Genomic DNA, 27395 nt, shown 5'->3' on the forward strand with positions numbered 1-27395 from the left:
CTCTGTAACTGACCTGTGCTGGCAAGGGACATACGACGATACTTCTCCTTGGTTGGTGTGCCTTCATTGGCACCAGCGGTAGCAATGGCAAAGGCTGAGGCAGCAGAAAGAGCACTCCTGTTGTTGTCCAGCTCCCGGCAAGATGACACCACCATGCCATTGTTGAAGGAAAACAGAGAAAACTCTGCAGACAAGAACGCAAATGAATTTAATTTGAAATCATACTTAGATCAATATTGACATAAAAGAGTTGAAGGGCACCTCCTTTGGAAGACAACCATTACAAAAACACTTTCAGTTTACCTTTCTGAGCTTCTTAAAGATTAGGCTGAAAGGTAATTTGTTTATGCTGTACACACAGTACCGCATGTGCATAATCAAACTAAGTTGTTGACCATCGGAGGGCAACAGAGAGCTAAAACAGACGCAGCACAATGCATCATGCAGCTTGTTGCAGTTACATTGTACACTCCACTGTGTCTGCCTCTCTGCCTCCTTCCTTCACTCCCTCCCTTCCTCCCTGCCCTCCCCCATTCAGCCGGGGGCGGTATAGAAGAACACGCACATCGTTGCCAAGGTACAAGGTTTCCTTCCACCTACTCACACGAGGCACTGGCTTCCCTTGTATCCAGCACCGTGGGAAGAGAACACACTGGGAATGAATTGCGCCTGACTACCTATGGGGTGGATGCTCCTTCTCTGTGTTCTACGGGGAGGGCCACGAGGCTGTGGGTGGTTTTTACCAAGACCTTATTTGGCAATTGCTACGCTTATCATTTCCAGAAAAAAAAGTTTGATATAAATCCGCTGTGGCTATATTTATTTACCTGCTCGTCTCATCTCCGCCTTTAAACACGTCTCACACAACTTGACTGCTGGGTGGTAAAAATATTTCATGCTGACTTTGATTCTGACTTCACATTTTTAAACATTGACAAACCCAAACTATGAAATGGGAAGCAATAATGAAAGCTATTTTAACATTTTGTAACATTTCAACAGTTTCATATCGGTGACACAAGCCAAGAAGAAGCAAAGTTAAGCATTTCATAAGCATTAAAGAAATTATTTTACACACATTTTTCACTGATAGATGAGGAGATTAATTCCACTCTCGTATTCTCTCTACAAAAAATTTTGAAGCTACAGCCAGTGACTTTTAGTTCATTGCAGAATGAGTACAGGCATAGAAACAACAAAAACCTGCCTAAGTGTTGTTTCAAAATTCATGAATTGATAACATCTTCTCACGTTCTTGTGTTTGGCTATTTCTTGGCAGGCATGTAACTCTTTTTTGCAAAGATTACAAAAAGAAGATTAATGTTAAGTTTACGCACTGTCTCAGCTAAGCCAACCAGCTTCTGGCTATAGCTTTGTTTTTCTTCTGATGAAAATACAAGAGTCAAAACTTTTACATGTTAGAAATGAAGTGCATTTCCATTTTTAGCCCTCCTGACTCTTAAAAAGTCAGGAAATATAACGTCTAATCTGAAACCTGGCCTGTATTACTTCTACTATGTCTCCAGTGCAATTACACTAGGCAAATCCTCCTTTGATTCCATTTTTGTACATTTTATGGAGGATGAAGCATATGAACAGTAGGCCTGTGGATTTTTTTTTCTACTGACATTATGCATTATTATTGATTTTATTTTATCCCTTTTTTTGCCAAGACACTCCACTGTCAGTAACACTATCCAGTAAACTGCTCAAATTTGCCAGCTCGTACAATCTTGCCAGCTCATTTGTCTTTTTAACTGGTGGGTGTGAATATAAAAGTAGATCACCAGACACTCTTCAACAAGCCTCGGACATGCAAGCTTAAACAGCTTCAGCAAGATTTGCAACACAATTAAATTACTCTACCAGAGTTTTTTGCCTTGACGTTCTTGGGCGTTGATGGTGACTTAGGAGGAGACATTTCTGCTTCTGCGTCGTCACTCTGACTTGGGTCTTCATCGCACTCCTCTCTTACAGACAGATCTGAACAGACAGAGTAACTCACCATTGGGGGAAAAAAGCAACACAGAAGAAGACTGCTAGAAATTTACAGTCATAGGAAGCAGTTCACCCCAAAATAGACTTTGTTTAGGCTGGAGTTTATTAGGAGATACTGCTCATACAGATGTTTGCACTCTTTTAAATATAATGGGACCAGTTGCATCTTTTTTTGTGGTGCCCTAAGTGCCAAAAGACCATCAACATTTGACAAAAAAATAAATACAAAAATGAATCACAGGTGATATGGGGTAAACTGTCCCTTTAAGTTTTACAAAACTTGGCTGATCTTTTACTGTTATGTCACAAAGGATAAGGTTTTAAATAGGCTTTTTAAAAAAAAAAAAAAAAATTTCTACAATACTCCCTCGGACAGAGGCTCTGACCTTGCTTGTTGGCAACAGACTCTTCAGCTTTGCCTTCAGCTTTGGATTCTCCCTCATCAGGGATTTTGCTGGCCATGGTGCTAGAGATGTAGAGCTTGTTGATGTCGAGGGTGGTCTTACTGAAGGGTGACATGGTGGAGTGCATGCTTGCATAGCCATTGGGAGAACAGCTGAGTGCAGCCAAGTCCAGGGCTTTGCCACCCGTGATGATGGGGATGTTGAGTGAAAGTTTGCGGCGGCGGTTGGGAGAGGATGACTTGGTGATGGAGAGTGGAGGAGGAGAGGAGAACTTGCGGCTGGCACGTGGCGATGTGGGTGGCTCGCCGTAGAGGAGTTTACTGTTCTGACTGCTGGCAAAGAAAAGCTCCAAAGAGCTACAGGAGAGGAAAGGGTGAAAGAGAAGAGAAAAAGGAGGCACGTGTGAAAAATGAGGGGTAAAAAGAACATTTTTCACAGCTAAAGAGTAACTTTTTTGAATTTGTGGAGGGGAAAATTCCCACAATCTGACTAGGAACTATAGGAAAGAGGAGAAATGTTAATAAGGGGGGAATGCATGGTGCACTCTGTGTCTGTACACAGAAGCAGTAAGGGAACGCGTTAACCAGAAGGCTCTTTGGGAGCTCCTGACTCTTTTATTTAAGCTACATTGTTTAAGACAGCATCCTCCTTGCACTGAGAGCCACCCCCTCTGAAGGCCTATAAATAGCATGTCAAGTGACAGTGTGGGAGGCACGGGTGCTGCCAACAGCAACCAGCCCAGGGGAGGCCCACAGAGGCATGGAGAGAGAGAGAAAGCCAGATAGTGGGGAAAGTTGGAGAAAGAGATAGAGGTACACCGCAAAAAAAAAAAAAAAATAGCAGTGGCAAAAACAGAGATACAGAGAGGGAGGGGGTGAGTCGAGCAACATAGTGGATATGGATTCCACCACAGCAAAGGCTGGTGGCTGAGAGTGGGCGAATGGGAAGCCTCCAGCCCTGTATGGTGTTAGCTGCAGCCATGTTGTGTCTCCTTGCCTAAAATTATAAGAAAAATAAAAGCAGTAATTTAAAGAGATGAGCAAGGAGCATAGATTGGAATGATGAAGGCTGGGAGCATTAAGACAGGAGAGGGGCAGAAGTACAAAAACAGGAGGCAGGAAGAAAATAAAGGCATAAGGCAGAGTCGAGATTCAAGAGAGGAAAGCAAGTAAAGCAGGATAGAAGAAAAACAAGAGAAGATATTTAAGTAAGAGATTAGAGAGGAGTGTGACAAAAAGGAAGAAGGACGAGGAGAGTAGGGTCTGGGTGCAAAACACCACCATCAATATTTAATACCGTAGAGCCGCTGCAGATGATGGGAGAAAGGGAGAGAGGGAGGGAGAAGACGAGGAGAGAACGAGAGGGTGGGGTCCTGCAGCAGAGTAAAGGGTTGCTATGGTGACAGCGCAGCGAAGAGAGGGATGGTCAGACTTCTGGAAAGAAAGATAAAAGTGAGAGAATGTGAAAAAAAAGGGCAGGAAAAAGAAGAGGAGGAGTCAGGAGGAGGTGGGTGGACGCAGGACTCAATTAACTGTGATGGCGGTCAAAAGAAGTCTTGGTGTGACCTCTTGCTTGCCTCCTCCCCAGTCCCTTCTCACCTGGGCAGGATATGATGGGCGACTTACAGGCACTCCACGTGAGAGACTAATTCTGACACTGGGGAAGTCCCGTCTCTTCACTGCACCATTACTGCACTGTTGCTGCATTCTCGCGAAAAAAAAAATTACTGGAAATGTCGAACTTTGTTCATTTTTTGCATTTGTGACAGGGATCGCCCTTGCAGTGAGGTTCTCCTAAGGGTTTAATGTAAAAGGCCCTTTTACCCTGCTAAGTAAGCTGCCCACTTAAATGCTAACAGTGAATGTGGAGAAACAAGAACATAGACACAACTCATGTGAATGTCTTACTTAGAAACAACCTAATCACAGTTTCTGCTACACAAAAGTCGAATTAATCAAACCAGTAAAATAAAGTAAAGTAAGTATCCAGCTAGAGTGTTTTGGTGTGAGTTACCCAGTTCGTTATCTGTAGAGATGTTTTCCTTCTCTTGAATATAATGGAAGAAAATGGAGCTCGCTTTGTGGTGCTCTAAGCACCAAAAACAACATCTGAAAATTTTAGTAGAAATTTCTCATTCCAAGGAAATGAGAACAAAAGAATGTTAATGAGACTGATCTGTGTCATGTACTGATGATGAAGGAAGTATGCATTTACCAATGCTGCGAGGCTCATGCTTGTAACAGTAAACATGTAAACATGTAACAGCGTCTCGCTGGGCTGAGCTGTAACGTTTGCTAGCTGCATTTATACTTTTCAGCACTGATGGTGACTTTACAGATGTATGCTGCCAATACTACTAGGCAAGGGTCCCTCTAGGACTTAGCATCCATGTTTTTTAAAAATAATTCCAAATTGTGATTTTACTGAGCACAGAACACTTTTCAAGGTCACTCTTTTGAGGACGCCAATGTTCACATTTTGGACAGAGAGGACAGATGGTTTTAAAGAGGAGTGAAAGAAGCCATTTATGTCCACTGTGAGCGACCATCTTTGAACAGAGGCGGTGGTTTACGACACCAACTGTCTGCCATCTATAATCCGGTTTTGAGATCCCTTCCCAGACACCTTAACGCCCACTCACACCCTGGGCCAACTGACCTCAGGAAATCGCATGATAAGGTGGGGCCAGGTTTCACAATGAGCTCACCCGAAACCCTGCGTGATTGTGACCCACACCCGTTTTCACACCTTGGCTCATGTGATTAGGTAGAGGATCATCAGGGTGTCCTTTGTCCCTCTTTGGGGGGAAACTCCCACAGGGTTTAAATCTGGGACTCTCCACCATTTGACTCTTAGAACTGAAGAAGTTTCTCGGATGAGAGGTGAAACGTCTTCAAGCAACTTAAAGAAGTCCAGACGCTTTTCTTTGCAAGCTCCTTAGACTGCAATGACCTGGATGACTGAGAACCTTCACAGACAACACTTTTCAACTTTGTTTCAGTCTATTTTAAATGTGCTTTGGCTCTGAAAAGACGACAGAATTTATGGATCATGTTCGCATATCGCTTATTTTTTGCCTAACAGAGCTTTAACCTGGATTTATGGCTGGCATGGTGAATTGTGTTCACTGAAACTTCTTGAGCATGACAGAATTACACCTGTTTTCAGGGTAGTGTCTCCTGAGATCATGGGTATCCAATATGGATTTCCAGCCTCATCCCATTCACACAGCAATTTCTGCAGATTCTCTGAATCTTTTGATGATAGTATGTACTCTTGAGATACACAAAGTCAAGATGCCTTAAAGAGGCAAAATGTTCATCCAGCTGTTGTTAAAAGGAGAGGGGATGCTACACAGTGATAAAGATGGCCAGTGACCCCGTTTTTTGAGAGGTATTACTCCTATCAAATTCAAAATGAACCACTGTTTATCATGAAATAGTTAAATATCTCAGTTTAAACATCTGATATGTGTTCTATGTTCTACTCTGACTAAAATATGTTTGGAATTGGGGTTGTACTTCAGTGCAAATTAAGAAATATCGGAAATGCAACTTGGTATAAAAAGGTTGGCATTAAAAGCTCAAAATTGATGAAATAAGGTTTTGGCCAGCAACTAAAATGCAGTTAGTGTGAAAATGTTTATACCAGGGAGCTCACAAAACCCCTCATTAAACCTCCTGGAATCATTTCACTTACCGTGCAGGGATGGCACTGATGGGCTTCTTGTAGATGGTAATGAGCTTGTCCAGTACTACATCAGCGCTGGTGAAGACACGGTAAGAGTGGAGGAAAGTGTTCAGGAAGTCGATGGAGAGGAAGCGCAGGTCGGTCAGCCTCTCCAACAAGCGCTCCACACTGGCATAGCGGATCTGCAGCACCTTGCAGGAGTTCATCATCTTGCTGAAGCGAATGTCGACATCATCACAGTACAAACTGGTGTCTGACCTGTATTGGATTAAAAGTGAGGTTAATAAAGTTATATAGAGATGTAGCTCCAGTTACTGCAATTAAATGCCATTTAGTGGCCGTGAATTCTTGGCCTTCTTTCAGTTCGTGCATTAAGTTTATTATTTCTCATGTTTGGCTCTGTGTTCTTCTTGATCTGTGTTAGGTAGTTGTCTATAAGGTTGTTTCCTGTTTTTCTTTGAGTTTGTTTTCTCTGGTTTCACGTTCTGGGTTTTACTTCCTCTCTGTCTGAATGTCTTAATTGCGTTTTACCATGTCTCATTCCTCTATTTCCGATTCCCAATTAGTCTCCAGTGTATAAATAGTGTGACTGTCTTTGTCCAGTTGTCTGTTGTACTCCATGTTTTCCTCCCATGAGTTTTCTGTGTTCCTCATCTCTGTTCCTGCGTTTGCAGCCTGTGAATGTTAGATTTTTGCTCATCTTTAGGTGGCGTTTCTGGACTGATTATCAGCTTTATAAACAAAGCTCACTTTTTTATACTTACCATTTTTAGTCACGTTTGAAGTCAGTTTTCTACTGTGTGAATATTAACACAGAAGCCCTATACATTTTTAGGGATAATGTTAGCATTAGGCTACATCATGAGCCTGTAAGTATGAGCATGTGCAAACATCTGTGATTTTTATGCAGCCTTTTGAACATACTTTGTATGTGCTTTACTATTGCTACAGTGTGTCCAAGTCTCACTTGATCATCTGTGGCACAGAGACTTTGCTGTTTTCCTCAAAGGCATTCATCATCAGGCCATTGCAGCGGATGTTGTCAATGCACTGTAAGGCAGAAAGCACAGTGAGCATAACAGTGCAAGAAGACGAGCATGTTTATAAACATATGAATGCTCCAGGCTCCAACATTTATCAGATCATGTGTGTAGCTTCAGTAAGTTTGGTCTCTTTGCGTGATTCATGCTCCGTATGTCCCCTGACAAAGTCTCTGGAGGTTACTCGTGTAGCCAGGTAATGTATAACAGACATCCAGTTCAAGACTTCCTATTCTTTGCACTGATCACTGCACTGGTGTTCTCTCTATTTTCTTTCCACACACAAATTGTTTACTTGCACTTGATCAAAATTTTATTGGCCAATACATCTTCAATTACAGAAGCTTAAAACAGCAACTAAAATCTTGCCCATTCCCAATCGAATTTGTATATTGAGATTATTTATCATTCGATTACCACTTCATTACAAGATGACTGACAAAATCTGTAGATTTACAGAGTTTGAGAAGTGTTTTTTTAAAGCTGCAGCAACAAAAAAACGTGAAATCAAATGTCTTAACATAAGCGGCGAGCAGTGTTGGGACTAACGCGTTATTAAGTAACGCGTTACAGTAACTACGTTATTATTGTGGTAACGAGCACGGTAACTAGTTATTATGCCAAAATCAGGAACGCGTTACTCGTTACTGGGATTTAGATATGGTCGTTACTCGTTACTTCGTGTGGTGGCATCGCGGAGTTTCCACAGATTCAGTAACATTAGCAAGTGGTGGAGGCCAGCGGGTGGATGAAGGAAAAGGGACGCAGAAGGAAAAGAGACCCGAGGCGGCCGCCGGTCCAAGTGTGAACTGAACTTCAGGTAAGAAGTTATGACCTGCAGTCTCTCTGGGTCAGATATAAACCAAGCTTAGGTGGAGTTTATTTTCGTTATTCTGACTTTTTCCGTACTGCGTGCTAGCTAGCATGACGGAGTTTCTATACAGCTGGGTGGTGCTATGAAGTTAATGATGTTGAACCTTATTTTGTTCATAAGTTATTAGAGTTGCCAGCCGTCCCGTCTGGTATTCAGAGAAATATTACGCGTTTCTTATTGAGGTGAAAAGGAACAGTTTGTCCCGTAATTCAGCTACAATGAAAAAGGCACAAAGCTGGAGTTATTCTGTGTCTTTACGCTGCACAGCTGCCTCTTCTTCTCTCATTCTCCCCCCTCCCTCTCCCGTTTCTACTTCAGTCATGAAAACTGATCAATGATCAGCTGATCGGCTCTCTTGTTTGTTTATCGCTCACTTTGCGCCGAAAGAGGAAACCAGCGGATGTCGCGCTAAACAACAGCAGCACGTTTAAGCTTGATCAGCTGCTGTTAGAATTTATTTAATATTAATTTCTAGTATCAGCTGATGTTTGCTGGAGCCACAGCTGTAAAGCTGCTGGTCATGATATGGTTTGGTTATCTGGTGAGAGGGAAACATGAAGATGAAACCAGGAGATGTCCTTACTGAATCATCAGAGCTGAGCAGGTGATGGAGAAACAGGTTTACCTTTTAGGTGACATGAATGAGTTGAAGGGAAGTTATGAACTGTTTCTGAGAGACAAATAACCCCAGGATCCTTTTTTAGGTAGCTGACAGCTGGTAACTGTGCAGGTGCGGATCTAGCAAAGTGTGGCCAAGGGGGCATGTAGGGCATTAACAGGGAATGGGGGGCACAAAGAAATACTTTTCTTTCTTATTCTCATTTCAAATGTCTAGCTTTTAAAAAATAATTATCTGAATCTTACAACAAACGATTGATAGATTGATGCATATATACCATCAAAACAGTGTACATCACTGTCACAACAGTGTTTGTTTTCATTCAAAGGCTTTATGATTTTTCCTATAATGGTGGGCCAGTTTCTAGTCAAAATGCCCGGGCCAATTTTCTTTCCCAGTCCAGCCCTGTATGCAGCTCATCTGCAGTCTGGTGTTACCTACATCTTCCTATTCAGAAGGCAGAATTTCTGAGTTCTGAGTACAATCGAAAGCACCACGACTGCAGTTTTTGTGTTGGATGTAAAAGGCGCACATGACTCTGTGACGTAGGCTAGAATCATGGCAGCAGTCAATGACGGTCCAGGCGTGGGATTTCTCTCGTGGAAATATGCACGTTATCATATCCTTTCTATTGGTAGGTGGCACAGTGCACTTGTGGCAAGTAAGCAAGCTAGAAGACTGGCAAAGTTATGGAAGAAACACATTAACAAGAGAATTCTGAGTAAAACCAAAGTTACTTTCCCTAGTAACTAGTTACTTTGAAAGTAACGAGTAACTTGAAGTAACTGAGTTACTTTTGAGAGAAGTAACTAGTAATGTAACTAAGTTACTATTTTAAAGTAACTTACCCAACACTGGTGGCGAGACATACCTGACTGATATCACTTGTCCACGCTGACTTCTCCAGTCGGGAAGAAGCCACAAGGATCACGGTGTAAGGCTGGACGTCTTTGGGTTCCACCATCAATTTAAAGTCCAGGTGTTCTGTGTCCTGACCACTGCGCTCCCCTTTGGCTGAAAGGCAAAAATAAAATAAAATAAAAATTCTAAATAGGAAAGAAAACAATATGCTGCACTTTAGAATAGATCAGCTACTGTTTTATTTATTTTTGTTTCAGTTTGTTCACATTATTTTTCTGCATACGTTATGCTTATATTTTATATTGATTTTATATTCCTAAATCTTTAAAGTCAATAATTAACCTTGTAATACAGCAACGCAGCGGTAATGTTTGATTTTGCAAATACTGAGCAAAGCACAATAATGGAATAATCTTTGCTTTATTCATTGGGGTTATTACCTTGATTTGGAACAAATATCAGTCAATCAACAATTGTGAGTAATTGTTTTGGCTAACTTTAATAGCAGTAAATTAAAAAAAAAATTCTGACACCTCAAGTAATGTGGGGGTGAAGAGGAAACGGTGGAAATCATGCAAAAACACTTTCTGTAGAGATAATGTGTTTTATATGCAGAGCATTTAATCCAGCCACACCCCACAAACACCACATTCTGGTTTGTAACTGTGAAAATTTAGTTGGTAAAGTGGAAAACATTCTTCGTCCGCTTTTAGGGTGATTCACTAACTGTTACAGCCCCCCGTTTGTTAGATTGTTACGCCTGTATGGCGATGCCAAATAGAAAAGTGGTATCACTTCATTTTTCAAGCTCTTCATACAGTAAACACTCTGCAGCTTCTAGATGTATGTATTTATAAAGGAAACATTTGAATCCACTACACATAATAACTCACACTCATCATCAGTCCCCTCCGGCTCCTCAATCAGAGTGCAGTCTATGAGAGACACCACTCCATTCTGTAAGAGGCATGAAAGGTCACAGGGTCACATTCACCATGCTGCCAGCTAACAGATCATCATCAAGCCCATCCTTTAAGGATAACATACTTAACAGTATAACATTGATTATACATTTATAAACAAAATAGGTGAAGTGTTTTATAACTGCACTCTACACTCATGTAGAATGAATTTTTACTGTTTTTCTACTACTTGGCCTACTTTAGGTCAATCCTGCCATACTTTAGTGATGTGAAGTTTTCCTCCGGAGCCTCGGGTGCAGATGATAAGATGTTTGGAGAAGAGGAAACACTGTCTCTCTCCTTCCTTCTTCAGAGACAAAGAGCCAAGCCGGCCTCGTGTGATCTTCCCTTTCTCGCTCATTGGCACCTGGATCAGAGAACCTATGAACACAAACACGTGTGCAAGAAAAACATATAAGCAAATTTTGAATTTGCTCTCTTTTCCTTCGTAATCTGAAAACTGGCCATACAAGAAGAAAAAATAAACTACATAATTTAAATTTAAAAAGAAAATCCAAAAAAACCCAATGTCCATACATTTTGGTGCAAAAAATGTGTTATTTGTGTCATCATTTCATCAAGGATTTCATTAGCACCCTAAATTAATAAAAGAAACACCCATGCTTGAATACACCAGCAACTTTTACACTTAGTGAGTTTTTTTGGGTTTTTTTGCACGATAAAAACTCAGTTTCAAGTTTGTTTTTATTTGTTGACCATAACTGCAAACCTTGTCATATAAGAACAACACAAGAAAACGTTCTCTTTACCTTGTCTAACAAAGGTCTGGCTGGTATCAAGAAGCACTTCACAACCTTCCACAATCATTCGTTCAATGGCTAGATTCTTCCTGATGTTCTCCGTCTCGCTTACCTCATCATGCATGATTCTGAAAGGACAACAAATACTAATGATTTCAGGTACTTCTTAATTAAAGCCATATGTTTTTTCTTATTGTTTCTATAGAGTTCATCAACTCTTATAGTGAATTTGCTCCACTGTTCTATTACGTGAAATGAGAACAGTGACCACAAAATCAATTAAAACTGTTAGAAATGATAGACACTGTGTCTGTGTCTGACTGTGTTATATTTTTGGTACTTTGCGTCGATTGGATGAGTCACTGGCTATTATAGCTCTGTTTTCTGTATCCTTATGCCAAGTACAAGATATATTAAAATACAGGTACTAATTCAGGGTTACTAGTTTCTGATTTACATCAGACAAAGATCCCACTGAGTATGTTTGTGTTGTCGAGCTACATTGATAGTTCTACCTGGAAAGCTCCTCCAGTTTTGATTTGGCATAGTCCAGACTGTTTCTCTCCACATGCTCATGGGGAGTGTGAGCAAGCAACTCATGAAGAGTCAGGATGTAACGAGGAATCTGAAAGAGATGCGCTTTAAATGAGTTTGACTGAAAATGTTTTATTTTGTGTTACATGTATCTTTTCAGTCCAAATTGAAAACATTACTGCATTTTAAACTATTTCACCACAGTGTGTTGCAGCACTAATGCCTCGTGTATTTTATGTGAATTTTAACTTTAGCATACAGTCAATATATATACATCACCGAATCATAATATGTGTAGTAATGTGTAATAGTGAAGTCATCCACATTGTAATTTTACCTGAAACATGGGGTAAGTGAGGAAGGTCTCCAGCGTCCTCTCCTCACAGTCAGGCTTGGCCTCGTACTGCTTCAGCAGCTTGTCGAAGTCACGGTTCTGTTTGCAGTGAGCCAAAATCTGCAAGCTGTACTGGTGGTTCCTCACAAACTCTTGGTAGATGTTTAGCATTGGCAGTAAAATGTCAAACAGGTCAGCTAAAAAAACGAGACAAAAAATTCCATAAACCATAAAAATTGGAAGAATCAGTGCAGACACAAAGTACCATTGAAGGAGAAGTCATGTGCTCGGTATCTGTATATGTTCAAAAAATGTTTTTTATACTCTCACCCTCAGTCGCCTACCCGACAGACAATAAATCATTATTATTTTTTGCAAGGAAGGAAGGGCGTAGATTCATTATTTTTAGTTGAATTCATATCTTTATGGTATGATTTCAACTATGTGTGTAAAACTGACAGTGCTTCTCAATGATGAAAACACTTTCATTGTGTTGTGTTGTAAGAAACCTCTGTTGTATCTGAAAAAATGTATACATTTAACCAAATGAAATTATTTTTCTTAGTTGCAATTTAGAAAAATTAACGTATTATTCTGTGCCTCTTACCTAGCACCAGTGTTGGCCAGCTGGCTATCCTGGCCTTCAGGCCCTGGTAGAAGATCTGATGGAGGAACATGATGGTCTCACTAATGAAACAAATAAGCAAAATGGCAGTCATGAGCTATTGTTTCTCCTTCTGCTGTCCAAAAATGTTGGCAGCTCCCGCCATGCCGAGTCACACCACTCTCACAAACAGCATGACCACCAGCCACCTGTTAAGGAAGATGCTGCTGACATCATCGTGGGTGATGGGCGGTTTCTTGGAGCTGGCGGCCATTCGGAGTGGCCGCAGGAAGTTGTTGACCAGGATGTGGAGTTGCTGGACGTATTCGGCTTCGGCTTCCAGCATGCTGAACACCACCTGGTTCCTCTTTCTCATGCTTTCAGCGTGGGGCGAGCGAATGTAGTCTTGGATGATAGTTTTCCACTTCCTGCGGCAAATCCATCCTCGCAGGAAACTTTGGACCTGTGACAAAAAGATTTATCAAACATTGAAAAAAAAACACAATTTTTTATAATTTTGGAGATTTGAGTTTTAATGGATTTCCATGACTTCCGTGGATTTTTTTATAGGGTTTTCTCTGTATTATTATAGTCTTTATCTTATAATATAAAGCACCTTGAGTTATGCAGTGAATCAAATGTGTGTGATGTCGTGTTTCTGCTCATAGCTGTTACACTGACGACACTATCAGCACAAAAAATAGACAGAAAAGTGGATCTAATAATTTGCCGTTAAAGATGCTTAAACATTTTTTGTGATTAAAAGCCAGATAAACAATTTTATATTTAGTAGAGACCAAAAGGTGCCAAAAACTGTACCAAACTCACAAAATGCTAAAATATTTGATAATTAGCCTTCCATTAAGACACAAAATAATGATCTTATAATTTACATATATATATATATATATATATATATATATATATATATATATATATATATATGTATATATATCTTTATATCTATATATAGTTTATATCTTGTAAGTGCTGCCCCAAACTGAGCAAACATGAGTCAAGGCAAGTTTAGACGTGTCCATTTATTAGGTAAGTTCAAATTAAATAATGCCTCAGTCAAAGGCGTTGCTTTCCACCAGGAAAGGCAGGGAACTATGCCAGTGGCAATGTGCAAAGTCTGCACTGACAGTAGGAGAGACCTGACCCCCCTCAGAGTACCCCACCTGACTCGACTCACTTCTGTCGAAAGTGGTATGCATACACTCAAAGTGTAAGAGGAGTGAAAAAAGAAGAAAAAATAGAAATATCAGCAGATAATAACAGTTAAATATAATCTTAATTTACTAAACATTGCTAGGCTAGCCTTAGCTGTGTGAGAGAAATACTTGAGAATAGAATAGAATAGAATCGATCTTTATTGTCATTGTACATGTACAATATAGTCACTTCAACTACCATCACTAGCTAGCAGACCAGCCTACTGTGTCCACTTCTGCTGGCTTGAGATCAGATTATTTACAGTGCTGAATGCTGGTGGGAGGGGCCCACATTGAATTATTGCACTGGTTCACATCTATAGACTGGTAAGTGAGGTAGAATGTTTATTCCCCAACTGGGTGGTAAATGTTTGCTTGAGGCTGGAGGTGAAATCAGTCACAAAAAGAGTGGAGCACCAAATAAATCTTTGTGATTGATTTGGTTCCTAGCAGATTTGTGCAGTTACACATAGTTTACATGGAAGATGCCAACTTGCCCACAAACACGTCCCATCTGTTCACCAAGTGGCGCTGAAACTCTGAAAAGTGTACTGTAACCCAGAAATGTAGAACATTTACTTTCAAAGTAAAAGTTATGCCTTACAATGAAACCAACATATATTACATGATGGAACTATTACTTTGAAGGTGAACAATGTCCATCTTGAGTTTGCATCACAAGTTTCACGGTTTCTCTACCACTTAGGAAATAGGAAATAGCAAATATTACCAGACAAGTCAACATTTTCTATGCAAACTATGTTCAACTGACTATTAGTCATCATCTTTTCCAGCTGTACAGTAACTAACATTTCAAAGCTTTCCAAGCTCTCCAGCCTTAATTCAGATCAGGCAGCTCCTCAGTAGAACTGAGGACAAAAGAAGCTGATGACTGCAGTGATCTAGCGTGATCAAGTGTGAGCTTCCCTGAATTTATTAGGATTTTTTTTAAAAAACTGCAGGTACCCAAAGATGTCAAAAATCTGTTTCAGAAATGAACAACATCCCTACTGGAAAAGATCATCAGTGCTTTACCTTTAGCATCTTTGCATTAATTTAGGTTTTCTTGATTAAAAAAGGTAAGTCAGGCTTTACCCTTTAAAACTGTGCAATACTGATACAGATCACCTTTTTGATCTTCTTGATCTCTGTATCATCCTCACTGGGGGGCACCTCTGGATTTGACTGGATCTTCTCATTGTCCTTCAGAAGTCCAGCAATCTGAAATTCATCATAACCAGTACAGGACTCAGTAAGAGGAATATAATATGTGGCCAGATAAACTCTACTCATGATCATCTCTTATTCCGAAATATGTTTCACTATGGTTGTTAATATCTCAGTTCATGTTCTTGAATTACTTTTTGTCCAGCTATCCATTAGCTGGCTCAAAGGAATTATAAACACAGAAACTGCACCAGACACATCAAAATACCAGTTTTGTATTTCATTCAAATCTGTTGCATTTGCTTCCATTATACACAGCATGTGAATACAAAACTTCTGATAAAAGACTGAAATTAAACAAAATAACACAAACACCATTACTAGAACACTCTTTAGCTGTGAAAAGTGAGATAGTAGATCATGTTTTTCAGCCACAGACTCCAGTATCATGTGCAACAAAAGCCGATTCATGCATATTGAAAACATTTGGTTCAGCTGAAGCTAGCCATTAGCACATTAAAGAGAGGTGCATTTGATTTAGTTTAGACTGAATAATTAGGATACAAAACACTCAACAGCATTACAGAGTCTCTAACAAGGACATCCCAGGGGCACTGCAAGCTACAAAGCTCATCATGAACTCAGAACATTGTGGTTTGGAATCTGGGTCATGACCTTTGTCCTGTGACCACATTCTCACTTTATCCTCTCAGCCTGCCTGTTTTTGATCGCTTCTCTCTGTATGCTATCCAGTAAACACACATCACACATATACAGGTACTGTGTTACTAGCATGAAATTACAAGGCAAGTTACCTCTGATTTCAGTCGCTCTATCTCGATTTCCCCATCCTCTATCTGTTGTCGAAGTTGCTTGGCAACCGTTTTCTCCGTCTCCACTATTTGGAGTAGATGAAGATACTTCTGCATGAGGGTCTCATGCTCTGTAGCCAGGTTCCTGTAACTATACAGACACACACGCAAAGACCTCATTAACGCATGTTTCAGGGGCTCTCCATAGCTTTATCAAATCAAATACAGACCTCTGATCAGCATATGTTTGGAACACGGACCTTAAATCCTCAGAAAGTGCAGGATTTACTTACACAACCAGGTCTTTAAATACTTGATGGGATAGCACTCCATATGTTGGATGCTTTTGTGTGAGCAATAATTAAACTGTTCACGTGCATGTTATTTAAGGCCTATATTCAATACAGTCAATTATGTTCAGCTTGCCTAAACCTGGCCTTGAAAATGTCCTGTCAAAAGAAATGTTTGGCAGGTGTTTTAGTTAAATCTTACTCAGTTTAGGTGTTTTCTAACATGCCCCACTTGCAAACCTCTAAAACGTCCCATATACAGTGGGGCAAAAAAGTATTTAGTCAGCCACCGATTGTGCAAGTTCCCCCACTTAAAATGATGACAGAGGTCAGTAATTTGCACCAGAGGTACACTTCAACTGTGAGAGACAGAATGTGAAAAAAAATCCATGAATTCACATGGTAGGATTTGTAAAGAATTTATTCGTAAATTAGGGTGGAAAATAAGTATTTGGTCACCTCAAACAAGGAAAATCTCTGGCTCTCACAGACCTGTAACGTCTTCTGTAAGAAGCTTTCCTGTCCCCCACTCGTTACCTGTATGAATGGCACCTATGAGTTCACCTGTTTGAACTCATCATCTGTATAAAAGACACCTGTCCACAGCCTCAAACAGTCAGACTCCAAACTCCGCCATGGCCAAGACCAAAGAGCTTTCGAAGGACACCAGGAAAAGTATTGTAGACCTGCACCAGACTGGGAAGAGTGAATCTACAATAGGCAAGCAGCTTGGTGTGAAAAAATCAACTGTGGGAGCAATCATCAGAAAATGGAAGACATACAAGACCACTGATAATCTCCCTCGATCTGGGGCTCCACACAAGATCTCATCCCGTGGGGTCAAAATGATCATGAGAACGGTGAGCAAAGATCCCAGAACCACACGGGGGGACCTGGTGAATGACCTGCAGAGAGCTGGGACCAAAGTAACAAAGGTCACCATCAGTAACACACTACAACGGCAGGGAATCAAATCCCGCAGTGCCAGACGTGTTCCGCTGCTGAAGCCAGTGCATGTCCAGGCCCGTCTGAAGTTTGCCAGAGAGCACATGGATGATACAGCAGAGGATTGGGAGAATGTCATGTGGTCAGATGAAACCAAAGTAGAACTTTTTGGTATAAACTCAACTCGTCGTGTTTGGAGGAAGAAGAATACTGAGTTGCATCCCAAGAACACCATACCTACTGTGAAGCATGGGGGTGGAAACATCATGCTATGGGGCTGTTTTTCTGCCAAGGGGACAGGACGACTGATCCGTGTTAAGGACAGAATGAATGGGGCCATGTATCGTGAGATTTTGAGCCAAAACCTCCTTCCATCAGTGAGAACTTTGAAGATGAAACGAGGCTGGGTCTTGCAACATGACAATGATCCAAAACACGCCGCCCGGGCAACAAAGGAGTGGCTCCGTAAGAAGCATTTGAAAGTCCTGGAGTGGCCTAGCCAGTCTCCAGACCTCAACCCCATAGAAAATCTGTGGCGGGAGTTGAAAGTCCGTGTTGCTCGGCGACAGCCCCAAAACATCACTGCTCTCGAGAAGATCTGCATGGAGGAATGGGCCAAAATACCAGCTACTGTGTGTGCAAACCTGGTAAAGACCTATAGTAAACGTTTGACCTCTGTTATTGTAACATAACCTTTGTTGGCAAAGTATTGAGTTGTATTTTTGTTATTGACCAAATACTTATTTTCCACCCTGATTTACGAATAAATTCTTTACAAATCCTACCATGTGGATTCATGGATTTTTTTTTTTCACATTCTGTCTCTCACAGTTGAAGTGTACCTCTGGTGCAAATTACTGACCTCTGTCATCATTTTAGGTGGGGGAACTTGCACAATCGGTGGCTGACTAAATACTTTTTTGCCCCACTGTACCACAGTTTTTGTCTCGTTTTAATGCAATAAAGCTTGGTAAACTCTTTTATATTTTCTCCAAAAGTAAATAAATAAATTCCATATTTTCCCCTCTTTTCTCTTGACTAAACTTTCAGGGGCCTGCGCCACAATTCGAAAAACACAAATTTAACTAACTTTAACAATGCAGATTGTTAACCATAAATAAAGAGTAATTCAGAAATACTCAAGCCCCATGGCATTTACATGCCAGGAACGGCTGAAAATTTTAATTGAGATACCTTAATACAAGTCTTATTTACTTGCTAGCTATTACAGTGTTACAGTAAGTGCTGCTGCCTTGATGGTGCACTAATCAATTTAATCTTCAATGACTCTAATCAGTCGACCTTTTGTCACTGAATTGCAAACTGTTGACATTTAGAGTGATGGTATTGTTTTGCTTTCATTAACCTTCTTTGTGCCCTCATCATAAGTGGCCATTTCACTCATTAGACATGTGAGGACTCCATAAATCAAGAATCAATATTAATAACCACTTTGTTTTTTATTGATTTACTTAATACTTTAAATTGGTGTCGTAAATTATCAGTAAAACTGGTAAAGTGGCACTCACAGTTCCCTAGGAAATGTTTATTCAAAGGTCCAATCATCTAGAAGGAGATAAGTAACATACATGCATACATGTGTTACTCTCATTATAGTATGACCGCTGTGTTGTTTTAACATTACAAATTAACAAGCAATCATACAACAATACAAACCCAAAAGGGTCCAAATGATAGTTTGCGGCACACTGAGTCATAGCACTTGCATTTTCCATCAGATATACAGAGAAAAATCTATTCTATGCCCACTTAATAGAATAAAAACCAAGCAGCAACCTATGTTAAAAATGTAGGTAACACCATAATCCCTGCAAAAAAAACCCCAAAATCTAGTTGAGACTGACTCCAAATGCAAATTGGTTTCTGTAGATTTCCAAGTTAAAAGCCTATCTTTGATGCAAAAAGTTTGCAGACCAACAGCCTCCACTTGTTACTAATAGCTAGTGATAAGTGGAGACAGTTTTTCATGTTCAGTATTAGTAGTAAGCAGGCCTATGTTCGAGTCAGCATGATTTTCACTAACTGAAATTGTTATTTATTTATTCATCACAGTGAATTACACCTGATAGCTAGCCAGCCCTTACTAAAGCTGATGATTAGCTGCAGATGGGACAGTTATTTTCAACATTATGTAGAGTAGCTGTAATTTCAACTTTGTCAAATCTTATTTAAAAGTTAAGAAAAATTGCCCAACTTTGGCCCAAATTAAATTTTTGCTTTAATTTTAACACTTATTTTTGTACCACTGTCAGTTTTCCCACGGATTTCAAATCAGGATTCTTTCTATTTTATTTACTTTATTTATTTAACCCTTATTTAACTAAAAAGTCTGTTGAGATTAAAAAATATTGTTTTCAATGTAGACCTGGCCAAGAAACCATTCAGCCTTTACTTAATCTAGTTATTTCAACCAGAGGCTGTCCTACTGCCATGTGTCTTTCTTATGTCTCTACTATGTACCCTCTGAGCATGCCAAAATAATAATAATAATAATAATAATAATAATAATAATAATAATAATAATAATAATAATAACCTATCCCCACAAGCTTGTGGGGATAGGTTAATTGGATAATTCAAATTGCCACTAGGTGTGAATGTGCGAGTGAATCTGAGTGTGAATGGTTGTCTGTCCCTATGTGTTAGCCCTGCGACAGACTGGTGACCTGTCCAGGGTGTACCCCACCTCTCGCCCTATGACAGCTGGGATAGGCTCCAGCGCCCCCCGCGACCCTGAAAAGGATAAGCGGTAGCGAATGGATGGATGGAATGGATAATAATAATAATAATAATAATAATAATAATAATAATAATAATAATAATAATAATAATAATAATGATAATAATAGTATAAAAAAAACAACATACTTTGGACTCTGTAACACACATCAAGCTTACAGGTACACACAGGGAAAAATCGTAACTAATGACTGTTGTTAGGATCCTAACCAATCTGCTGGTACACTTTACAAATATCAGTAGTTAACATACTTGACCATTTTTATGTTTGCAAGTACAAACACTATCAGTTTCCACTTGTCAAGTTGTAAATTCAAGAATTACATGGTAATTTATAGTGGACCTGACTTTATAGATGGTATAAAAGACTGACTGAGCCAAAATGATGTTGCACATTCATTAAGGAGTTCATTTTGTGAATCCTTGAGCTGGCTGTTTTTCATCATCTTCGTCAGGTAAGCTCACACTAAAGCATATAATGCTTTATCCACCCTGACTCTAAAAGGGATCTTAGTTTGCTAAATTGTGGTTATGGTGCAAACATTTTCAATTGATTAAGAACAAAGGGATGTTTTCCTAGATGTCTCTACAAGTTGAATTCATTTTGCAGATACAGAAGTGACCCACTGTTTGCCATTTAAAGGATACAGCTTTTTATGCTTTTTTATACACTCTCTATATAAGTTCCAAACTAAATTTTCACATCTTTATTGACTGTAGATGTTACAAGCACAGTTCTCATCAAGATCTCCACCCCTCAGAACATCCTTATCTAAACAGCTGTAGGTAAAAGGTCATGTGTGAGAGCTACCTGGCCTGCGTGATGGCAGCCACCCACTCATCACAGTCCTTGACGTCCTCTGTGCGCAGCTCCAAAGCCTTCTGGTTGTCATGATTGAACGTGACAGTGAAATAATACTGGGAAAACAAAAGCATAGTGAGTGAGTCAGATATTTGTTCAGCATATAATAACCAGGATATCTGTTATTGTGCTATAAAATGTATGTTGCTACCCTTTAATCACTAGTAATCAGCAGCCACTTCCACTGATCTGTATTTTACTTTACTTAAAGGTGTATTTATACATGCATACATGTGCTGTATGTGTGAATGAGTGAGAGAGAGAGAGAGATCCTGAGGGAAAAGTCTTGAGAGATTCATTATAAAGCCTTTGTGCCTTCTGTCTGTAACCTGGCAACTCACCTCTGAATTGGCGGAAGCCTCTTGACTGACGCCATGTTTTGTTTTGTTTTGTTCGAGTGGTTTGGCTGCATTTTAGCGACACAACCACCCCTGGGTCCTCACCCCTTTTTTACACTCTCACCAATTATCATAGGGTTGAGTTATGGTAATTATGGCGAATGCAGTTCAATTGTTTTCTAATAGGCTTACTGGATAAAATCCTCAAATCACCAGAGTGGTGGTCACCGCACTACTAAACAGCTAACCTATTTGTAGTAGAAACACATCAAATTATATAACACTGATGCATTGTAAACAGACCACCACAAATCCAATATATTGGATTTTTTTCATTTATCCTTCCCAAATGCCAAGAGCAATTCATTTGTGAATGAGAGTAATGTTCCTTATTTTCTGACGAGCAGCAGAACGGGCCTTTGTCAGTAATGTGCTTCCCATCTCTCACATCCTGTGAGCTGTTGTGTTAAACCTTTTAGGTGGCTATATTTAAATCCAAGTCATTACAGGGTTTGGTTTTTTTTGCCAAAGATACAGTATCTGTTGGTAAGTGAGACAGCACAACCAGTAAGTAAGCTCTTGTTAAAATAATGTGTGAACAAAGCAACTAAATTCCATCTGGAATACAGAAAATAAGACAATGTTATATTTATGTAAGATTAATGTTAAAGGCGTGTTTTAATCACAAAAATACAGAATGACTTCTTTTTTATGTTTTTATTCAGCTACTCATTCAAATAAATAAATCATAGCAAGAATAGCCAGTATCATAAACACAGTCTAGATGGGTGATGGATGAAAGGAAAAACCAAACTGTTGACCCCAAAAACAAAGAGATCTGGTGGGTGGTTCAGTTATGCATTGCAAGCAGTATTTTTGGTGGCATGGCTTGGTCCCCTTAGATGGAAAGGTTATTCAAAATCAATATGAACTAGTTCTGGGTGTCCCTTTGATAGACTGGCAGCCTGTCCAGGTTGTGTTCCACCTTTCACCTTATGCTCAACCCTAAGTTGGATAGACAGTCAAAAGTGAGGATGAATGGATGGACGATGGCTAGCTCAGGATAAGCACCTTCCTCCTATGATAAAATATTTCTATTCTTATGTTAGTGGTGTTCTTCAGGATGGTATTACACCCATACACAGGGTACGTTGGAGGGTTAAATAATGTTTTAACCCTCCGACTTTAGTCGTTACAGTATACATTTCTGTCACAAAGACCACAGATTCTATTTCAGTTTATATAATTGGCCAATTCACACTGATATTGTCCACTGAATATTGCCAGGTGGATTATCACGATTACTGTAAACTGGCCAAAGCCATGCTGTTTATATATAGATGATTTAATGTGTGACCTATATTTTCAGATTACATCATAAAGTCAATGAAGTGAGTATACACAGAGACTGATGGAACACCATTGCTGATTACTCTTAACAACAAAGGAAAACATATAGCCCATCCAGCATTTGCACTCGCCACTACCTAAGAAAACTCACCTCCCATTTCTTATAAGCCCATATTTGCTGTACTTGCTAAATGGAGTACAATGCCAAAGCATGTTGTTGCACATTTTGTTGGCCCCTTCAAATGTACTTTTTCAGATGCAAATAGGGGTTGCCATAGTAACTGTGGGCTTAAACGTAACTCGCCTTCTAAATGGGGAATAAGAACATTTAAAAAGTAGAACACTCCAAAGAACACAATGAGAACAGAGAGCCAGACGGAGAGGGAGGCAGAGAAAGATCTTCTGCCTTTTTGAGGAGTGAGGGCTATAAAAAGCGCTGTAGCCCAGCAAGGTGGCAGTTGGCTTGGCATCTATTCGCTGTATTGTCCCTCTCCCTGTCACACACAGATAAGATCCAGTGCTCTCCTGGCCATTTCTCCTGCAGCTCTGACACACAGTCGGTGACATACAGTACATGCATACACACCACTGAAATCTGGAATCTGCTGTAATCCTTACATGAACCAGTTTCCACGTCAGGATTGTACAGCACCATTGTCTGTGACCACCTCTGCAGTCTGCTGGCTGACTTAGGTGTCATTTTATGTTTTTCCCAAGTGAGGATGGTGAAAAAGAAATCTGTGTGCCAACAGACACCTTGAGAATCGATCAGTCTCCCTGTCCGCATTTCACCTTTTCTGTGCAGTCTCTCAGTTTATGGATCAATACAGGCGTATACAGGAGTACACCGAGAGGCAAATATAGACTTAGTAGCATGCACACAGAATGAGCCCTGCAAGATTTACACATGTGGACACATAAAGACATGACTGATTGGAAACTACAAAGTGTGCTGTTCACACTGAGAGAAGGCCACATATTTGTGTGAATACATTTTCAAAATTTATATGTATATAGTTTTGCTAAACTAAGAAAAGAAGCCAGTTAGAAAAAAAACTGAAAGAACATGTTCCTGACACATATTATGCAAAGGGACATGTGTGGAACAGAAGACTGTGTTATGCTAAGTGAAGGCTTTCAAATTCATTTAATTCATTGTTGAAATAAATTCACTGGAGCAGTCTGCATGAACAGCTGTCATCGGAGATGTCACTCAGTACATATTGCACCCCTAGAATAGAGCATTTCTCTTCTCCTGATACGGTTTTAAGGGAACAGACAGTGAGCAGTAAACAAAGTTGAATAGTTCACGAAACGAAAGCAAACAAGTCCTCAAAAGTGGGTTAGTTGTCTCTATCTTTTAAACAACAAATGACCAATATTGAATTTTCTTGCTGACCCCCTCTTCCCACAGCTGTGCAATCCTCACGATTAAATTGCATAATATAACTAAAAAAAAAAAAATATATATATATATATATATATATATATATATATATATATATATATATATATATATATATATATATATATATATATATATATATATATATATATATATATATATATATATATATATTCTTCGTAGTATCCCCTACAATCCTGGCTCCTCTGCCTGCAGACAGCAGACAGCAGAGGGCAAGAGCGTTTGAGGAACATATGACAGCTGAGTTCAGCACCATGGACAGCAAACTGGGTACAGCTGTACTTGGAGCAGAAGCTGTGGATTTCACAGATAATGGATTTACCCTGTTCCCATCCTTTATTTATTCTTCTTAGAGGCTATACAGTAAAACACAATTATTGCAACAGAGGGCTGTGATCCCAGTCTAACACAATATCAGACAATGTTGTTTTTGGAGAGATTGTGAATAATTTAACAGATTTTTACTGTGGATGGGAAAAATTGTATGGCACACATGCAAATATAACCAAGCAGTTCCATAATTGATTTATCAGTGTTTTGGATCAGATCCTCTGTTTGTTTGCTTATTTTTTGTGATTGTTGGGGGAGGGTTATCTAAGGAAAGAAGACCTCTGAGGCATCATTTAGCAACATTTTGGTTACAATATAGTGAAGCTTAGCATTTGCCACCAAATAGCCACATGGAATTTAAGATTTGGATATTTAGGACGTGAAGATTTTCTTTTATGAAAGTTCAGTATAGGTTTACCTCACTTGCCTTTTCTTCCTCTTCAGTTTATTATTATAGATTTTTATTGAACTTGGAAAAACACAAATCTTTTTACAGACATGTTAACTGGTTTCCACTTTTTTCCGTCTAACACTTTAGGTTTTTATCTCCTAACCTTGAACACCAAAATCGCCACCTTCACAATAACTATCTTCAAAACTATCAACAATTACTTCCTGGAAAGTTTTTTTGTGCAAATATACAATATATTAAAAGTGGAACACATCCACAAGACCAAAAGTTCAGACTTTCTAGAATTTTTTGCTTTAGTTCTTTTTTTTTAAAATTCCAGTGTAATTGGTTCAAAATCACATTCAGAATCTGTTTTATTCATAAACAAAGAATATGATTACTGAACAAATAAAATGGCCTATCATTTTGACTTTTACCTTCAGTTCTTCATCCCCTCTGCTGCAGGGAAAGCAGAAGAGACTGCAGCTGGCAGAGCTGATTTCAGAAGGTGACTGCAGTCATAGCTCACAGCAGCTTGACCACTTCTCTGGCTCAAATGCGTTTATACACAGTTTTTATTTTTATATTTTTATACAGCACCAGTTTGCCTCAAAACACCAAAGCACTTCCAACATGGGAAACTACGCTCTCACTAAAATTATTTCTGAATGTGTTGCAGGCATAAAAACCCTCACTGTAAACTGTTTTTTTGTTTTTATCCCTCACACATATTAATCCATGGCACTAAACGCCAGGGGAATTAAAAAAAGAATAGGGGGATGCACTGAGAAAGAAAAGCATTGCTGGGACATCGTTTGGTTTTCATTCATGGCCGTCGTTAACAACCCATGATAATGAGAGAGCTATCAAATGAGCCAAGCCGCTATAAACCGGGGAGACACAGTTGCCAAGGTAGGATGCTATTAATATCAAGACAAGGAATTAAATCAATACGTCAAAACAACAAGGAAGGGGCAGCTCTCCTCCGCAAGATGGCAACCTACAAAGTTTGGATGCAGTTTAAGTTTACTCCTTATATGTGCTGCATTCCCGGAACATTTGGGGTGTCTAAAAATACAGCGTCTTGCATCCAAATGTGATGCAACAGATGAACAGAAAAGAGGAGGCTAAGATAATGTGCAAAGTTTGCAGATATTTGCGTGAATTCTGCTAACTTTGTTTGCTGTTGACGTGGTATTTTTCGTGCATTTAACCTCGGAGGAAGGCTGTGAGGCTATTTTGGTTCATAATCGAGAAAATCAATCGGTTAGGATGACGCCATTACGTAACTCTAAAACGTCAAGTCAACTGTAATGCAAAAGCATCTCTGGGAAATTGTTTGCGTGATGAATAGGCGATATCTTCTGGTGAAAAGTGTCTACACGATACCTCCTGTTATAAATGTGGCTGTAACGCAGAGCCCAGCTGATCAAAGGGATTTTAAGGGGGGAAAACAGTAGGAGGGGACCGCTCTGTGTATTCGTTCAGTGAGACTGACTGCCTTGACAGTGTCAGTCAGACTTAAGGGGGCTCCCCGTGCGATCAATATCTTACCTGCTTCTCTAAGCATTCCTTCGCTGAGAGAGACGGTTTCGGTGACGGTGCCCGGTCACAAACACATCCCTCCAACAGGTACAGTCCGGAGGGGCGTGAGCTCGAGTCATTTTCGAAATAAAAAAGCATATTCTGCAACAAAGCGAACCACTTTGAATGCCATTTTGTGTTGTCTGAGCTTTTTTTACTCAAGCAACCTCGCCTCGTCCCGTCTTTCTTCGCCAAAAGAGCCAGATAGGTGATGTGGCCATCATTGAGTCTGATCCCTTTCTGCATTTTGGCTGAGAATCCGAAAGGATCTGCGGGGATGCCTGCGGATTCTTACATGTTCTCCTTCTCAGCACCTCCGAAACACAGTCAGACTTGGTGGGCAGCAGCCCACTCCAGTGTGGCCATCCACACTTGCTGCACTGATTTTTGCAACAGCCAAAGGAAAAGAGAAAGAGACGATGCGCGTGAAGAGTCAGTCACACACTCGGCTGCAAAAACCTATCCACGCTGCAAGCCTAGGCTACTACCGTAGCCCCGACGCCTTCTCAGAAAAGCCTTCCTCATGAGCGCAATCGCTCATGATGAGGACTGAAGTGTCCGCGTGCAGTCTACCGAGCGCGTGCGCGCACGCACACACACACACACACACACTCAGCACCCTGCTCTCGCAGGGAGAACGCGCAGTCACCTGACCGGTCCCCGGAGCTGCAAATTTCAGCGCCTTGGACAGAAACTCCGAGGATAAACACAGACGGAGAAAGACGGGATTCACGTCGAGAATCCCAAAGCTTATCGGGAGGCTTTTCAGGAATGAAAACACGCACGCACACACGCGCGTTTACGTACACACCTAATATCACACGCGACTAATGCAGTGAGAGCGTCTTTCTGTGTGTGCACTGAAACTCACAAGCACGAGAAAGTCCGGAAGGAACACTTGATCCCCCGCTGAATATCCAGTTGCTTAGCCAATTCAAAGCATTTTCGTAGTAGAATCAGTGTAATGCAATAACGTAATACTGCAATATTGCAATATTTATTATTATTCCAAAGAAGACTGGCTTGCACTGTTAATAACACAGAATGCACAGAACCACAGGCGAGAAAACAAAGCTGTTTTAAACAACATGAGCAATGCAAGTGGTCTGGAAAAAGTTGTAAGAATGCTTAAACATCCATGACATCCACCTGTCATAGGTGAAAGGGTGGGCCACACTCTGGACAGGTCACCTGTCAATCACAGGGATAATGTAATGAGACAGAAATCACACACATGGACAGCTG

General features: G+C 40.1%; 1 protein-coding gene across 1 annotated transcript in view; it reads right to left on the bottom strand.

The window, feature by feature from the left end:
• The window catches only part of LOC113024911 (ras-specific guanine nucleotide-releasing factor 1-like), a 33527-nt gene extending 6512 nt beyond the window's left edge, over positions 1 to 27015 (bottom strand). Inside the window, exons 1-17 of the mRNA XM_026172218.2 lie at positions 26121 to 27015; positions 20681 to 20787; positions 15878 to 16025; positions 15024 to 15116; positions 12891 to 13144; positions 12685 to 12764; positions 12081 to 12274; positions 11725 to 11834; positions 11219 to 11337; positions 10669 to 10829; positions 10380 to 10443; positions 9497 to 9639; positions 7060 to 7142; positions 6102 to 6350; positions 2385 to 2758; positions 1867 to 1983; positions 14 to 184 (exon numbers count right to left, since the gene is read on the bottom strand). Coding sequence (XP_026028003.2) covers positions 14 to 184; positions 1867 to 1983; positions 2385 to 2758; positions 6102 to 6350; positions 7060 to 7142; positions 9497 to 9639; positions 10380 to 10443; positions 10669 to 10829; positions 11219 to 11337; positions 11725 to 11834; positions 12081 to 12274; positions 12685 to 12764; positions 12891 to 13144; positions 15024 to 15116; positions 15878 to 16025; positions 20681 to 20787; positions 26121 to 26396 — 2743 coding nt within the window. The 5' untranslated portion in view covers positions 26397 to 27015. The remainder of the gene's footprint in view (positions 1 to 13; positions 185 to 1866; positions 1984 to 2384; positions 2759 to 6101; positions 6351 to 7059; positions 7143 to 9496; positions 9640 to 10379; positions 10444 to 10668; positions 10830 to 11218; positions 11338 to 11724; positions 11835 to 12080; positions 12275 to 12684; positions 12765 to 12890; positions 13145 to 15023; positions 15117 to 15877; positions 16026 to 20680; positions 20788 to 26120) is intronic.
• Between the last annotated feature and the right edge of the window lie 380 nt (positions 27016 to 27395).

The sequence above is a fragment of the Astatotilapia calliptera genome, chromosome 1 (genome assembly GCF_964374335.1).
Source record: "Astatotilapia calliptera chromosome 1, fAstCal68.1, whole genome shotgun sequence".
Classification (NCBI taxonomy): Eukaryota; Metazoa; Chordata; class Actinopteri; order Cichliformes; family Cichlidae; genus Astatotilapia; species Astatotilapia calliptera.